Here is a 16,959-nt window from a genome sequence, read left to right as displayed (position 1 = left end):
TTCTACTAAGGGAGTGGGGGGCCATTATTACAGTTTGGGGCATTATAGTCAGTGCCAGCCAAAGACATTGTGCTGCCTGGGTCCAATAATGAAATGCTAATGATTTCATTAACCCCCCTCCCCCTCATTCCCTGTGCCATCTCATTAACCCCCCTCTCCTGTGCCATTTCATTACCCCCCTCCCCTCAGCCATTTCATTAACCCCCCCCTTCCCCTCACCCCCTGTGCAATTTCATTAACCCCCCTCCCCTCAACCCCTGTGCCATTTCACTAACCCCCCTCCCCTCACTCCTTGTGCCATTTCATTAACCCCCCTTCCTTCATCCCCTGTGCCATTAAATGAACCCCCCTCATCCCCTGTGCCATTTCATTAACCCCCTCCCCTCATCCCCTGTGCCATTTCATTACCCCCTTCCCTGATCCCCTGTGCCATTTCATTAACTCCCCTCATCCCCAGTACCATTTCATTAGCCCCCTCCCCTCATCCCCTGTGCCATTTCATTACCCCCCCTCCCTTCATCCCCTGTGCCCTGTCATTACCCCCTACCCTCATCCCCTGTGCCATTTCATTTATTCCCCCTCCCCTCATCCCCTGTGCCATTTTATTACCCCCCCTCATCCCCTGTGCCATTTCATTAACGCCCCCCCTCCCCTCATCACCTGTGCCATTTCATTACACCCTCCTCATCCCCTGTGCCATTTCATCAACCCCCCCCATCCCCTGTGCCATTTCATTAACCCCCCTTCCCTCATCCCCTGTGCCATCTCATTAACCCCCCCTCCCCTCATCCCCTGTGCCATCTCATTCACCCCCCTCATCCCCTGTGCCATCTCAATTTTATTTGTTGCAGGCAGCATCAAACCTGCCCCCCCCCCCAATCCCCCTGTGCCCTTTTCACAAATACACTCACTTGGCCTGTGTGTCCAGCAGGCTAAGGTGGTGCACAGTGCCGTCCAGTGCCAGGCAGTGAGGCAGGGTCAGATGCGCGCTTCTTCCTTATTCCTGTGGCGACCTTGATTGATAAGTGACGTTGCGTCACTGACGTCCTCCTGCGCGGTTCTGCGGAGGAATGTCACTTGCGCGATGTGACGTCCCTCGACAGTACCGGACAGCAGGCCGCAAGCTCACTGTATTAAAGTGACCGCAATGCCAGCTGACTATTTAATAGTTAGGGCTGTGCTCCGGCCGCTTTTTAACAGTGAGCCGCGGTGCAGTGGCAGGGACGGCCCTGTCTGGACGGACCACGGGTGATGAAAAAAAAAGGGGGCAGCAAAGTGCCGCCCCTGAAAAGTGCCGCCTGGAACCAATGGTCCCACCAGGTTCCATGGTAGGGTCGGCCCTGTTTATAGTTGTTATTGGAAAAGCGCAGAGCCTAAAATGTTCTTTTTCCCATAGCTGGAAGAAATCATCATGGCGGTCTGAACTGGAGAAGAAAAAGAAAAGTGAACGAGATCAAAGAAGATGTCACCTGATATAACTGTATAACTGGTCTGTAGTGGTAATGATGGGGGTTGTTGTCAGTCACCTGATATAACTGTATGTAATCACTTGTATGGTCTGTAGTGGTAATCATGGGGTTGTTGTCAGTCACCTGATATACAGTGGAGCAAAAAAAAATTTAATCAGCCACCAATTGCGCAAGTTCTCCCACTTAGAAAGATGATAGAGGCCTGTAATTTTCATCATAGGTATACCTCAACTATTAGAGACATAATAAGAAAAAAAAATCCATAAAAGCACAATGTCTGGTTTTTAAAGAATTTATTTGCAAATTATGGTGGAAAATAAATATTTCGTCAATAACAAAAGTTAATTTCAATACTTTGTTATATACCCTTTGTTGGCAACGACAGAGGTCAAACATTTTCTGTAAGTCTTCACAAGGTTTTCACACATTCTTGCTGGTATTTTGGCCCATTCCTCCATGCAGATCTCTTCAAGAGCAGTGATGTTTTGGGGCTGTCGCTGGGCAACATGAACTTTTAACTCCCTCCAAAGGTTTTCTATGGGGTTGAGATCTGGAGACTGGCTAGGCCACTCCAGGACCTTGAAGTGCTTCTTACGAAGCCACTCCTTCGTTGCCCGGGGGTGTGTTTGGGATAATTGTCATGCTGAAAGACCCAGCTACATTTCATCTTCAATGCCCTTGCTGATGGAAGGAGGTTTTCATTCAAAATCTCACGATACATGGCCCCATTTATTCTTTTCTTTACACCAGTGATTTCCAACTGGGGTTCCGTTGAGAACTGCTGGGGGATCCGTGGGCTCCAGCAGGCAAATAATTATTATTTTTTTTAAATCTCCCACCCCAGCCTGCGCATCAGGGCGGCGCAGGGGGGAAGGGAACCCTGCGTGTGCATTGCGTGTACGGGCGCACTTCGCACACAGCGCCCTCCTCCCCCCTGCGGTGCCGTGAGTGAATCACAGGCGCGCAGGCCGGGAGGGGTTGAATGCAATGGTGATAGTGCGCCGGATTTTTCCCGGCCCCCTGCAGAAGGACGGCTCAGCTCAGCCCGTGAGTGTAGTCAGGGGCTTGGCTTGTCTCTCTGGTCTCAGCAAAAGTTGGGAGGTATGCAAAGGGCATGCTGGGAATTGTAGTTATACAACAGCTGGAGGCACATAACTGCAACTCCCAGCATGCCCTTTGGATGTGTGTGCATGGTGTGAGTTGTAGCTATGCAACAGCTAGTGGCACACTTTTTGACAGAAAAAAGCGCCACTAGCTGTTGCACAACTACAACTCCAAGCATGCACGAACAGCCAAAGGTCATGCAGGGAGTTGTAGTTATGTGCCTCCGTCTGTTACATAACTACAACACCAAACATGGCTTTTGACTGTCCATGCATGCTGGGAGTTGTAGTTATGCAACAGCTGGAGGCACTTTTTTCTATCAAAAGTGTGCCTCAAGCTGTTAACTACAACTTCCAAGATGCATGGACAGTCAAAGGACATGCTGGGAATTGTAGTTATGCAACAGCTAGTGGCACATGCCTTTTGACTGCTCGTGCATGCTGGGAGTTGTAGGTATGCAACAGCTGGAGACACACAACTATAACTCCCAGCATGCCCTTTGGCTGTTGGTGCATGCTGGGAGTTGTAGCTATGGACAAGCTAATGGAAAAAAGTGCCACTAGCTGATGCATAACTCCAACTCCCAGCATGCACGGTGAATGCTGGAAGTTGTAGTTATGCAACAGCTATAGGAAAATAGTGCCACTAGCTGTTGTGTAACTACAACTTCCAGTATGCCCTTTGACTGTGCATGCTGGGAGTTGTACTTAGGTCCCCAGCAGCTGGACACCCACAATCAGACATCTTATCCCCTATCCTTGGATACGGGATAAGATTAGAGATGAGCGAACTTCCAGTAATTCGATTCGTCACAAACTTCTTGGCTTGGCAGTTGATGATTTAGCCTGCATAAATTAGTTCAGCTTTCAGGTGCTCTGGTGGGATGGAAAAGGTGGATACAGTCCTAGGAGAAAGTCTCCTAGGACTGTGTCCACCTTTTCCAGCCCATTGGAGCACCTGAAAGCTGAACTAATTCATGCAGGAAAAGTAAGCAAACCGAGAGCCGAGAAGTTTGTGACGAATTGAATTACTGTACGTTCGCTCATCTCTAGATAAGATGTCTAGGGGCGGAGTACCCCTTTAAGGCCAAAATGGGCTGTGTCCTTAAGGGGTTAAAGGCCAATATCATAATCTTTACATGTAACCAAGTTATAAAACCGCCCAAAAAAAAAAAAAAAAAAGACTGGTAATGCCATGTGTGAGTGAAACTTAATAAATCCTAGTTCAGTACCGCTGTACATCTAGGACAGTGGTATCCAAACTGTGGACCTTTAGATGTTGCAAAACTACTTCTCCCAGCATGCCCAGATAACCAACGGCTGAATAATTAAAATAGACAGACAGATCTAGTTGAATAACAAAAGTATTCTGTTTAGTAAACACTAGGGGGCAGTAATGTTGCACCCTTCTTGCAGAGACCTGTCATACTGTTACTATAGCAACCAAACACACAGATAAACTACAAGGTTCATATACAAACATATGCCTTATTTAAGTCGACACAATTTTATCACTGGAAGAATAACATTGACATGTCACTGATATGCTAATTGAAATATTTTTTTTTCCAGACATTAAATTCAGGGATTATTTACATTCTCAGATTGTGTAGACAAACAGGCGGATATAGTACGGTAGTTGGTTGTGACAGCAAGTTCCTTTGTGTCTCCAGTTACTGTTACCAGGCAAACTACAGCAGGATCTCCATAATCTGTATTGTTAGTTCTGTCTACAAAAATGCCTATTATTTTACCACAGCTACCACAGTCTCTATTTTCCAGCTATGACCCAAAATATGTACCGGGGTAAGTGAAACTTATTTTAGTATTTCTATTTTCTTTTAATATGTTGCAATAGTGAGAAGGACTTTTCATTTGCCCACTGATTTGTAAAGTAGCCTAGATTTGTGCTTCCTGTAATTAAAGTTGTCAGAAGTATCTATAAAAATAAAACTCAATGGCGGCATTTATCATTGTAGGTGTAAGGGAAGCATTTTTCTACACCTTTTTTGGTGCTGGGAATGTGTAGGAGCGCCAAATTTATTAAAAAGGTCACAGAGCATTTGATACATTTTGTGCAGGTCACATTTTCTGAAATTTCTCTTCACATAAACCAAAAATCTAAGCAAATCAACGGGAAATGTATGTTCCCACATAACTTCCGTAAGGTAGGAGATATTTCAATAATACCTGGTACATATATTACTTATATGTCAAATAAAAAGATATGATAGTTAAATTAACCCTTATCTACACCCTTATAGAAAAGATGTTTTTTTGTTTCAAGCCCCATGCAAGTATATGGGACTTCCAGTACCTTACACCACAAGCTCCGCTCTGCATCTCCTGGTGAATGTGTCAATCCGGCTTGACATTTTTATTTATTCAAGAGGAGCATATTATGGCTTGCAAATCACGCCCAGTCCCACAAAGCCACGTCCCCTTCTATTTTCAGCTTAAAACATCTTCATCACAAATCAGTCCCACATGAGGACAGGAGATGAGGATGGGATATGAGGATGAGATATGAGGACAGGATATGAAGACCGGATGTGAGGACGGGATATGAGGTCAGGATATGAGGACGGTATATGAAGACGGGATATGAGGACGGGATATGAGGTCGAGATAGGAGGACGGGAAATGAGGTTGAGATAGGAGGTTAGGATATGAGGACAGGAAATGAGGATGGGATATGAGGTTGAGATATGAGGACGGAATATGAGGACAGGATAGGAGGTCAGGATAAGAGGTTGAGATATGAGAATGGGATATGAGGTCGGGATATGAGGATGGGAAATGAGGTCGGGATAGGAGGTTGAGATATGAGGACGGGATAGGATGACGGAATATGAGGACAGGATATGAGGTTGAGATAGGAGGACTGGATAGGAGGTCAGGATATGAGGTCAAGATATGATGACGGGATATGAGGTCGGGATATGAGGACAGGATATGAGGTTGAAATATGAGGACAGGATATGAGGTCGAGATAGGAGGACGGGAAATGAGGTTGAGATAGGAGGTCAGGATATGAGGACAGGATATGAGGATGGGATATGAGGTTGAGATATGAGGAAAGAATATGAGGATGGGATAGGAGGTCGGGATAAGAGGTCGAGATATGAGAATGGGATATGAGGTTGGGATATGAGGATGGGATATGAGGTCGGGATAGGAGGATGGGATAGGAGGACAGAATATGAGGACAGGATATGATGACGGGATATGAGAACGGGATATGAGGTCGGGATATGAGGACAGGATATAAGATTGAGATATATGACGGTATATGGGGTTGGAATATGATAACAATATATGAGGATGGGATATGAAGTCAAAAGCTTCCTCCTTTGTTGATTTTCCTCCCCAACAAGGACTAGGAAGGAAAAACCGGACAACGCCGGGTACTCAGATAGTACCTATATAAAAATAAGAGATCCCTCAGAAGACCAAAAATAGTGATGTTTAATTATGGACACATATATGGTATTTATATGACTGTGAAATAAAAAAGTAAATGTAATAATATTTGCTAAAATATTAAACTTTTTTGTCATGCTATAAGCATTAAAGGGGAAATTTACTAAAACCTGTGCAGAGGAAAAGTGGACCAGTTGCCAATAGCAACCAATTAGACTGCTTCTTACATTTTTCAGAGGCCTTTTCAAAAATGAAAGATGCGATCTGATTGGTTTGTATGGGCAACTGGTTGACATTTCCTCTACACAGGTTTTGATGAATCTCCTCTTAAATAAATAAAAATTTGATATTTACTAAGAAAATTGTGAGCTTTTTTATGAAGAAAATTTTCCATACTGAATTCCTCTTGAGAGTATGTTTACACGGCAGAATTTCCACAATTCCACACACATTGCATATTTCTGCTGGAATTAAGGTGAAATTCTGTGTTCTCCAAACACTGAATTCTGCCGAACTGCAAGTCCCATTGAGTTCAATAGGATTCCGCCCACAATTCCGCAAAATTATTAGACTTGACTTATATTTTTGTTACATGCGGATGGGACAGTGAAATCCCACTGAACATAGGGGGAGATTCATCAAAACATGCGTAGAGAAAAAGTGGTGCAGTTGCCCATAGCAACCAATCAGATTGCTTTTTTCATTTTTAAAGAGACCTGTGAAAAATGAAAGAAGCAATCTGATTGGTTGCTATGGGCAACTGCACCACTCTTCCTCTACACAGGTTTTCATAAATCTCCCCCATAATGTGCAGTAAATTCCGACAGAATTTTTTGGTGGAATTCCACATGGAAATTCCGCCTTGTGAACAAAGCCTGAAACTGTGCCCTTTCGGTTCCATGGTACTAAGACAGAATAGAAGTGGCATTGGTGATTATTTCCACGGTGATATGTAGTGTTGCTTGCGAATATTCGCAATTCGAATATTATTCGCGAATATCGCATATTCGCGAATTCGCGAATTTCGCGAATATAGCGCTATATATTCGTAATTACGAATATTCGTTTTTTTTTTTTTTTTTTCACAGTACACATCACAGTGATCACCCCTCTCTGCTTCCAGCTTGTGTGGTGTAAAGAAGGCTCTAATACTACTGTGTGAGACTGGCGTGCGAAAATTCGCATATGCGAAAATTCGCATATGCTAACTTCCGCATATGCTAATTTTCACATATGTTAATTTTCGCATACGTGAAGTTTCGCATATGCGAAAATAAAACGAGAATATTCGAATATTCGCGAATATATGACGAATATTCGTCCATATATTCGCGAATATTCGCGAATTCGAATATGGCCTATGCCGCTCAACACTAGTGATATGCAGCAAAATTAAAACTTAGATATATTCCTCAAATACCGCAGGGCTGTTCTATGTACTGGACTAGTACTTTCAGCACTATATGGGCTTTAAGAGGTTATCCAGAATTATAAAAACAGATAATAACAGATAACACCAAACCTTTCCTCAGTTTTTGTGTGGTATTGCAGCTCAGTTCTATTGAAGTGAGTGGAGCCAAGTAGGAATACTACATACAAGCTGAGGACAGGCATGGTACATGATAACCCCTTTAAGATGGTGCTGAGGCTGTTTACTAATGCAGTAAATAGAACAGCTTGGAAGTACTGACCTTTCCAAGATTACCGCTCTCAGTGTCCCGCTGTCATCTGTGTGTATTGAATATCTACACAGCCAGGGGGAATGACAGGAGCAACTACATCAGGAAAGCCCCAGTACTACTTCCAATGTATGGTATGTAGAGCCAGGGGCGTAGGAACCCCCACAAACTTTGGAGGGGACAGCATTTTAAGTGGGTGTGGCTATGTAAGGGCAGAGCCACAGAAAGATGGAGGGGCTCAAAAGGGTCAGAACCACTCAATGATGCATAATGCTACAAAATTGTGCTTCAGACTCTTCATTACAGGTATTGCCAGAAGCAGTGAAATCAGGAGACAGTGATCCAGGCAGGCTATGTATGGTCGGGATGGTGGGCTCTCTACAGCCTATGTAGGCGCCATTTAGTTATACATATACAGTAGTTATCCTGTACTCATCCTGGGACAGGAGTTTGGAGGAGAGGGGTCTGTGGACAGGGATCTGGAGGAGAAGGGTCTGTGGACAGGAGTCTGGAGGAGAGGGGTCTGTGGACAGGAGTATGGAGGATAGGGGTCTAGAGGAGAGGGGTCTGTGGACAGGAGTCTGGAGGAGAGGGGTCTGTGGACAGGAGTCTGGAGGATAGGGGTCTGTGGATAGGAGTCTGGAGGAGAGGGGTCTGTGGACAGAGGTCTTTGGACAGGAGTCTGGAAGAGAGGGGTCTGTGGACAGGAGTATGGAGGAAAGGGGTCTGTGGACAGGGATATGGAGGAGAGGGGTCTGTGGACAGGGGTCTGGAGGAGAGGGTTCTGTGAACAGGAGTCTGGAGGAGAGGGGTCTGTGGACAAGGGTCAAGAGGAGAGGGGTCTGTGGACAGGGGTCTGGAGGAGAGGGGTCTGTGGACAGAAGTCTGGAGGAGAGGGGTCTGTGGACAGGCGTCTGGAGGAAAGAGGTCTGTGGACAGGGGTCTGGAGGAGAGGGGTCTGTGGACAGGGGTCTGGAGAAGAGGGGTCTGTGGATACGAGTCTGGAGGAGAGGGGTCTTTGGACAGGGGTCTAGAGGAGAGAGGTCCGGAGGATAGGGGCCTGTGGACAGGGGTCTGGAGGAGAGGGGACTGTGGATAGGGGTCTGGAGAAGAGGGGTCGGTGGTAATGGGTCTGGAGGAGAGGGGTCTGTGGATAGGGGTCTGGAGGAGAGGGGACTGTGGATAGGGGTCTGGAGGAGAGGGGACTGTGGATAGGGGTCTAGAGGAGAGGGGTCTGTGGTAAGAGGTCCGGAGGATAGGGGCCTGTGGACAGGGGTCTGGAGGAGAGGGGTCTGTGGATAGGGGTCTGGAGGAGAGGGGTCTGTGGATAGGGGTCTGGAGAAGAGGGGTCGGTGGTAATGGGTCTGGAGGAGAGGGGTCTGTGGACAGGAGTCAGGTGAAGAGGTGAAAATTATAGGCTACAAGCTGCAGATGCTATATAAGCTAGCGGCCACCCCTGGGCTGGCCATTTTAATGGGGAGGGGTTGGCAACACTGATGAGCACAACTGGGGGATTCCGCTCCCCCCCCCTTGCATGATTTCCTGTCGGGGATGCATCCCCTTATTCCCCATACCCAACAGCCCCTACCCCCACTTTTTACGCCCATGCATAGAGCAGTGTATTGGGTTTGAGCACAGCTGCTGTCGGATTTCTGTGAAAGATTCAAAGGTTCAATTTGCAACTAGAAGCCAATTCCTCATTGCACTTTCAATGTGTCAACTGAGCACTGCAAAACCCCTGGAGGTGTGGTGCAAGTTGGAATGCACTTTTTTTCCACTGGAAATTCTGCGCAGATTCTCCGTAATGTAAACGGGCCTTACTGTTATTGCAAAGGGAAAGTACAGCCAAATATAAAAAACTTCTGCCATGTCATATCTACAAATTTATGGAAACTATGACAGAACAATTTAACCCTTTGGGCTGGAGAAATAGTTGTGCTCCAGAGCAACTGAATTGAAACTTCATTAAAGGACATCTGCAGTGCTGGGCAAAAAACTTTTTTTTACCTCATTTAATAGGTCTTTGAAAGACCTTTCCAACGATGTCCCCCCCATCAAAATTGGCCCAGTCGTTCTCCCGTTATCAGCACATGAATTACTAAGGACAAGTGAAAGAAAAACTACATCTCCCATCATGCCTTGTGCTTACTTCCTGTAAGCTGCTGCCCTCCCCCTGTTCTATCCCCCCCCCCCCCCCCCTTGCATACACCCTCCCCTTCTGCTCATCTCCCCCTCCCCATGCTGCTCCTGTCCAGTGATGAAGCAGCTGCCTCCGTGCTCACTGTAGTGTGGGCACTGGAGAGTGGAGAGTGAAAGTAAAAATGGTAAAAAAAAAACACATAATTGTTTGTCTATAAAACTGTCCTGATATTGGTCCCTCCATCTTTTTCACAACTACAACTCCAAGCATGCCCAGTTATTTTATATGCTGTTCGGGCATGCTGGGAATTCCAGTGGTGCCTCCAGCTGTTGCAAGACTACAAATCCCAGCATGCCCTGTCAGCTTTCTGCTGTATATGCATGCTTGGAGTTGCAGAGGTGACTCCAGCTGTTGTAAGACTATACATCCAAGCATGCCGTGACAGCTTTCTGCTGTTTGAGTGTATAAAGGAGTTGTAGTTCACCAACACCTCTACTGTATCAGGAGACTCCTGGGAGTTGTAGTTCACAAACACCTCTATTGTATCTCTGTAGTCTCCTGGGTGTTGTAGTTCACCAACACCTCTATTGTATCAGGAGACTCCTGGGAGTTGTAGTTCACAAACACCTCTATTGTATCTCTGTAGTCTCCTGGCTGGGAGTTGTAGTTCACCAACACCTCTATTGTATCAGGAGTCTCCTGGGAGTTGTAGTTCACCAACACCTCTATTGTATCTCTGTAGTCTCCTGGGTGTTGTAGTTCACCAACACCTCTATTGTATCTCTGTAGTCTCCTGGGTGTTGTAGTTCACCAACACCTCTATTGTATCTCTGTAGTCTCCTGGGAGTTGTAGTTCACCAACACCTATATTGTATCTCTGTAGTCTCCTGGGTGTTGTAGTTCACCAACACCTCTACTGTATCAGGAGACTCCTGGGAGTTGTAGTTCACCAACACCTCTACTGTATCAGGAGACTCCTGGGAGTTGTAGTTCACAAACACCTCTATTGTATCTCTGTAATCTCCTGGGAGTTGTAGTTCATACACCAGTGTTTCCCAACCAGGGTGCCTCCAGATGTTGCAAAACTACTACTCCCAGCATTCCCTGGTTGGGAAACACTGGCATACACACACACATAACAGGGACTACAACTCCCAGCATGTGTCATTCAGTAGTCCCCCCCCCCAGTATGATATTTATTCCCTGTATACACCACCAGCCCGTGCAGTGTAATATGTCTCCCTCACACACACGTCCTCCCCTCCCTGCTCTGTGGTTTGCTCTGTGTTTCCCCCATGATAACTTGAATCCTCCCCGTGATAAGTGACAGAGCAGGGGAGGGGGAGGAGCTGTGGACGTCCTCATTCTCCCCCTGCTTGAATCTTACAGATAGGGGCGTTTCTGAGGATGAGCCTATGGCTGCCTCAGAAAGCACCCGCTCATGCATATGCATAAGAGGGAGGAGCTGACAGAGGCTAGGGGGAGCACAAACACTGCTGGGAGGAAGAGATCTCCGTCCCCAAGATGGCGGCTGCAATGTAATGAATAGGGGACGGACGCAGGACTACTGGGCTATGCTGGCAACTCTAATATCTCAGAAACGGCTGCATATAGGTAAATAGGACTAATTGACTGAATTGTATAACTTTTGTTTGGGGAACATTTGGGCAGGGATTTTTGACCACTACAGTTGTCCTTTAAGAGTTAATTTACTGAAAATACTGGGTGAAACATTGATACACCATATAGAGATACTGAACATAAAAAAAAAAAAAAAAAAAAAAAAAGAGAGAAAAAAACACCTAAATCTGTGGGTGTGAGGAGCTGGTTTAATATGGCCAGAGCATGGTGTCTCAAGATAGAGATGGCTATTATGTTTGGGCCGGGTGAGGTTTCTCTTTTAAATCTCTGTTTTTTCAATTTTCTTTTATTTTTAGTGGACAAATGATATATATTAAGGTTTATATACTACTGAAAGGTGTAAATGAGAAAGCTAATGTAGTGAAGTTTGAAGGGTTCCTCTTAAGAATATTGGCCTTTTGTAATAACCCACGAGGTAGCTTTATGCAGAGCTGTGATCTTTAACAATACAGCAATGTGAGAGAGCTATAGCTATTCAACTAATTCTAATTCACTAGCTGAATAAAAGGGAAGAAATTATTACATTTATTTTAGTGCTGTGAGTGGAAAATGTTTCAAATATTTATATTATCAACTGGAAATTATTATCAATAGAGTCTTATTTCCAAAATATATATGAGATTATATTAAAGTAGGCTTCACAAGGGCACATTACTTACACATACTGCATACATGTCCATAATACGCCTGTTTGAAGCCAGCCATAGAGCTGTATTTAAAATGTGGAGAATATGGATGTTTGAAAGCTGCTGTATGCTCCACAGGGAGTTGAGTAATTCGTTCCATTCTGACCACAGTGCTCTCTGCTGACATCTCTGTCCGTGTAAGAAATTTTCCGAGCAGGAGAGGTTTGCTATGGGGATTTGCTCCCACTCTGGACAGTTCCTGACATGGGCAGAGGTGGCAGCAGAGAGCACTGTGGTCCTTTAATTAGAAGTACACTGCTCAAAAAAATAAAGCGAACACTAAGATAACACATCCTAGATCTGAATGAATGAACTAATCATATGAAATACTTTCGTCTTTACATAGTTGAATGTGCGGACAACAAAATCACACAAAAATTATCAATGTACATCAAATTTATCAACCCATGGGGGTCTGGATATGGAGTCACACTCAAAATCAAAGTGGAAAACCACACTACAGGCTGATCCAACTTTAATGTAATGTCCTTAAGTCAAAATGAGGCTTAGTAGTGTGTGTGGCCTCCACGTGCCCGTATGACCTCCCTACAATGCCTGGGTATGCTCCTGATGAGGTGGCATATGGTCTCCTGAGGGATGTCCTCCCAGACCTGGACTAAAGCATCCTAGATCTGAATGAATGAACTAATCGTATGAAATACACTTGTCTTTACATTGCTGACAATGTGCTGACAACCAAATCACACAAATTACGCAATGTGGCGTTGGTGAATGGAGCGAGACATGATGTCCCAGATGTGCTCAATCAGATTCAGGTCTGGGGAATGGGCGGACCAGTCCTTAGCATCTATGCCTTCCTCTTGCAGGAACTGCTGACACACTCCAGCCACATGAGGTCTAGCATTGTCTTGCATTAGGAGGAACCCAGGGCCAACCGCACCAGCATATGGTCTCACAAGGGGTCTGAGGATCTCATCTCGGTACCTAATGGCAGTCAGGCTACCTCTAGCAAACACATGGAGGGCTGTGCGGCCCCTAAAAGAAATGCCACCCCACACCATTACTGACCGCCAAACCGGTCATGCTGGAGGATGTTGCAGCCAGCAGAACGTTCTCCACGGCATCTCCAGGCTCTGTCACGTCTGTCACATGTGTTCAGTGTGAACCTGCTTTCTTTTGTGAAGAGCACAAGGCACCAGTGGCGAATTTGCCAGTCTTGGTGTTCTCTGGCAAATGCCAAACATCCTGCATGGTGTTGGGCTGTAAGCACAACCCCCACCTGTGGACGTCGGGCCTTCATACTACCCTCATGGAGTCTGTTTCTGACCATTTGAGTGGACACATGCACATTTGTGGCCTGCTGGAGGTCATTTTGCAGGGCTCTGGCAGTGCTCCTCTTTGCACAAAGGCGGAGGTAGCGGTCCTGATGCTGGGTTGTTGCCCTCCTATGGCCTCCTCCACATCTCCTGATGTACTGGCCTTTCTCCTGGTAGCGCCTCCATGCTCTGGACACTACGCTGACAGCCACAGCAAACCTTCTTGCCACAGCTCACATTGATGTGCCATCCTGGATGAGCTGCACTACCTGAGCCACTTGTGTCGGTTGTAGACTCCGTCTCATGCTACCAATAGAGTGAAAGCATTGAAAAGTGACCAAAACATTAGCCAGGAAGTATAGGAAGTGAGAAGTGGTCTGTGGTCACCACCTGCAGAACCACTCCTTTATTGGGGGTGTCTTGCTAATTTCCTATAATTTCCACCTGTTGTCTGTTCCATTTGCACAACAGCATGTGAAATTGATTGTCAATCAGCGTTGCTTCCTGAGTGGACAGTGTGATTTCACAGAAGTGTGATTGACTTGGAGTTACATTGTGTTGTTTAAGTGTTCCCTTTATTTTTTTTGAGCAGTGTAATTTACGAATCTATTTAACTATCTGGCACCAGTTGATTTGAAAATATTTGTTTTCCACCGGACTACCCCTTTAAAGAAAACAGTTAGAAATGCACTCCGCTGCCATGGCCTGTATACACGCTCATCAGGCAAGACTCCATTGCTGATTAAAAAGCATTTTGAAGCTTGTTTAAAGTTTGCTGCATTTGGAAAAGCCAGTAAAATAATGGAAGAATATAGTGTGGTCAGATGAGAGCAAAATTGAACAGTTTGGATGACATTATACACACTATTGGAGGAGAAATGGCACTGCACATCACCCTAAAAACACCAGACCAACAGTGAAGTTTGAAGGTGGGAATATCATGGAATGGGGCTTCTCTTAAGCAATTGGTACCGGCAAACTTCACATATTTGAAGGAAGGATGAATGGGCAAATTTACCGAGACATTCTTGACAAAAATCTGTGGCATCTACCAGGATGATGAAGATGAAACAAGGGTGGACATTTCAGCAGGACAATGGTCCCAAACACATGGCCAAGAAAACTCTCAAATGGTTTCAAAGTAAGAAAATAAAGCTTCTAGATCGGCCCAGAAAATAAAGCTTCTAGATTGGCCCAGCCAGTCACCTGACATAAATCCCATTAAAAATCTATAGGAAGAGCTGAAGATCGCGATTCATATTAAAGGGGTTATCCAGGAATAAAAAAATACAGATTACTTTCTTTAAAAAACAGCTCCCCGTCTGTCTCCAGCTTGGGTGTGGTTCTGCAGCTCACTTCCATTGAAGTGAATGGAGCCATGTTGTAAAACCCCACCCAACCTGGAGACAGACTTGGAACTGTTTTTGAAATAGCTGTGTTTTTTTTTTTATTCCTGGATAACCCTTTTAAAGGCCCACAGAACTTTCAAGATTTGAAGACTGCTTGTCCCCCCCCCACACACGCACTATTAAATAAATATCAGGAAGCGAGTTTCAATACTTTTTCCATTGTGTGAGATCACATTATTACACATAACTTAATTTCTGAGCTTATTTTAGACTAAAATATAAATATATGTCCACCAAAAAGATTCTTTCTAACAATGTCATAAATGGTCTAAAGATTGTGGGGGAGATTTCTCAAAACTTGTGTAGATGAATAGTGGTACAGTTGCCCATAGCAAGCAATCAGATATATTCTCAAATTTTTCATAGGTCTCTTTAACCCCTTAAGGACTCAGGGTTTTTCCGTTTTTGCGCTTTCGTTTTTTCCTCCTTACCTTTTAAAAATCATAACCCTTTCAATTTTCCACCTAAAAATCCATATTATGGCTTATTTTTTGCGTCACCAATTCTACTTTGCAGTGACATTAGTCATTTTACCCAAAAATTCACGGCGAAACGGAAAAAAAATCATTGTGCGACAAAATCGAAGAAAAAATGCCATTTCGCAACTTTTGGGGGCTTCCGTTTCTACGCAGTGCAGATTTCGGTAAAAATTACACCTTATCATTATTCTATACGTCCATACGGTTAAAATGATACCCTACTTATATAGGTTTGATTTTGTCGTACTTCTGGAAAAAATCATAACTACATGCAAGAAAATTTATACTTTTAAAAATATCATTTTCTGACCACTATAACTTTTTTATTTTTCCACGTACAGGGCGGTATGAGGACTCATTTTTTGCGCCGTGATCTGAAGTTTTTATCGGTCCAATTCTTGTTTTGATCGGACTTTTTGATCACTTTTTAATGGTATAAAAAGTGACCAAAAATACGCTTTTTTGGACTTTGGAATTTTTTTGCGTGTACGCCATTGACCGTGCGGTTTAATTAATGATATATTTTTATAGTTCGGACATTTACGCACGCGGCGATACCACATATGTTTTTTTTAATTTTATTTACACTGTTATTTTTTTTATGGGAAAAGGGGGGTGATTCAAACTTTTATTAGGGAAGGGGTTAAATGACCTTTATTAACACTTTTTTTTTTTACTTTTTTTTTTTAAAGTGTTATAGCTCCCATAGGGACCTATAACACTGCACACACTGATCTCTCATGCTGATCACTGGTGTGTATTAACTCTGCTCCTGCCTAGATCTCAGGCACGGAGCAGTCATTCGTTGATCGGACACCGAGGAGGCAGGTAAGGGCCCTAACCGGTGTCCTGTAAGCTGTTCGGGATGCCGCGATTTCACCGCGGCGGTCCCGAACAGCCCGACTGAGCAGCCGGGATACTTTCAGTTTCACTTCAGACGCGGCGGTCAGCTTTGATCGCCACGTCTGAAGGGTTAATACAGGGCATCACCACGATCGGTGATGTCCTGTATTAGCCACGGGTCCCGGCCGTTGATAGCCGCCGGGAGCGGCCCGATATGACGCGGGGACACCGCGTGACCCCGCGGCATATTGCGGGAGCTGGCGGAGGACGTAAATATACGTCCTGCATCGTTAAGGAGTTAAAAGTGAAAGAAGCGATCTGATTGGTTGCTATGGGCAACTGTATCACTCTTCCTCTACGCAGGTTTTGAGAAATCTCCCTATATGTGTGGTAGAACCCCAACACTGCCCATCACCCGGAGCACACCAATTAGCAGGTACAGTGAAACTGGTCAGAACTACTTTTTCTGAAAATATGCTGCGGAAAGCCACAGAGAGTCTGCCCCCCTTTTAAACACACAGTGGAACACCCGCAAATAAATCCGCTCGTGTGAACAAGCCCTTAAAATGGAATGGTTAAAATCCATGCATGTTAATGTCCTATGGCAGGAAAACTGCTGTTTACTTGTCTCCATCCAATCTGATGAGCTTAAACAATTTTGTCAAGAATGGACATACCCCAAAGACTTGCAGCTGTGATTGCAGCCAATGGTGGTTCTATCAAGTATTGACAAACAGTAAATACTTATGCATCAGATATCAACTTTTTTGTTCTCATTATAAATGTTGCTCGCGAATATTCGCAATGCGA

General features: G+C 44.8%; 1 protein-coding gene across 1 annotated transcript in view; it reads left to right on the top strand.

The window, feature by feature from the left end:
• Nucleotides 1-4,010: 4,010 nt before the first annotated feature.
• Nucleotides 4,011-16,959, top strand: part of LOC130306328 (uncharacterized) — a 31,331-nt gene continuing 18,382 nt past the window's right edge. Inside the window, exon 1 of the mRNA XM_056552089.1 lies at nucleotides 4,011-4,378. Within this exon, the coding sequence (XP_056408064.1) occupies nucleotides 4,311-4,378 (68 nt within the window). The 5' untranslated portion in view covers nucleotides 4,011-4,310. The remainder of the gene's footprint in view (nucleotides 4,379-16,959) is intronic.

The sequence above is a fragment of the Hyla sarda genome, chromosome 1 (genome assembly GCF_029499605.1).
Source record: "Hyla sarda isolate aHylSar1 chromosome 1, aHylSar1.hap1, whole genome shotgun sequence".
Classification (NCBI taxonomy): domain Eukaryota; kingdom Metazoa; phylum Chordata; class Amphibia; order Anura; family Hylidae; genus Hyla; species Hyla sarda.
Note: the sequence above shows the minus strand (reverse complement) of the source record. Positions and strands in the feature narration are given on the sequence as shown.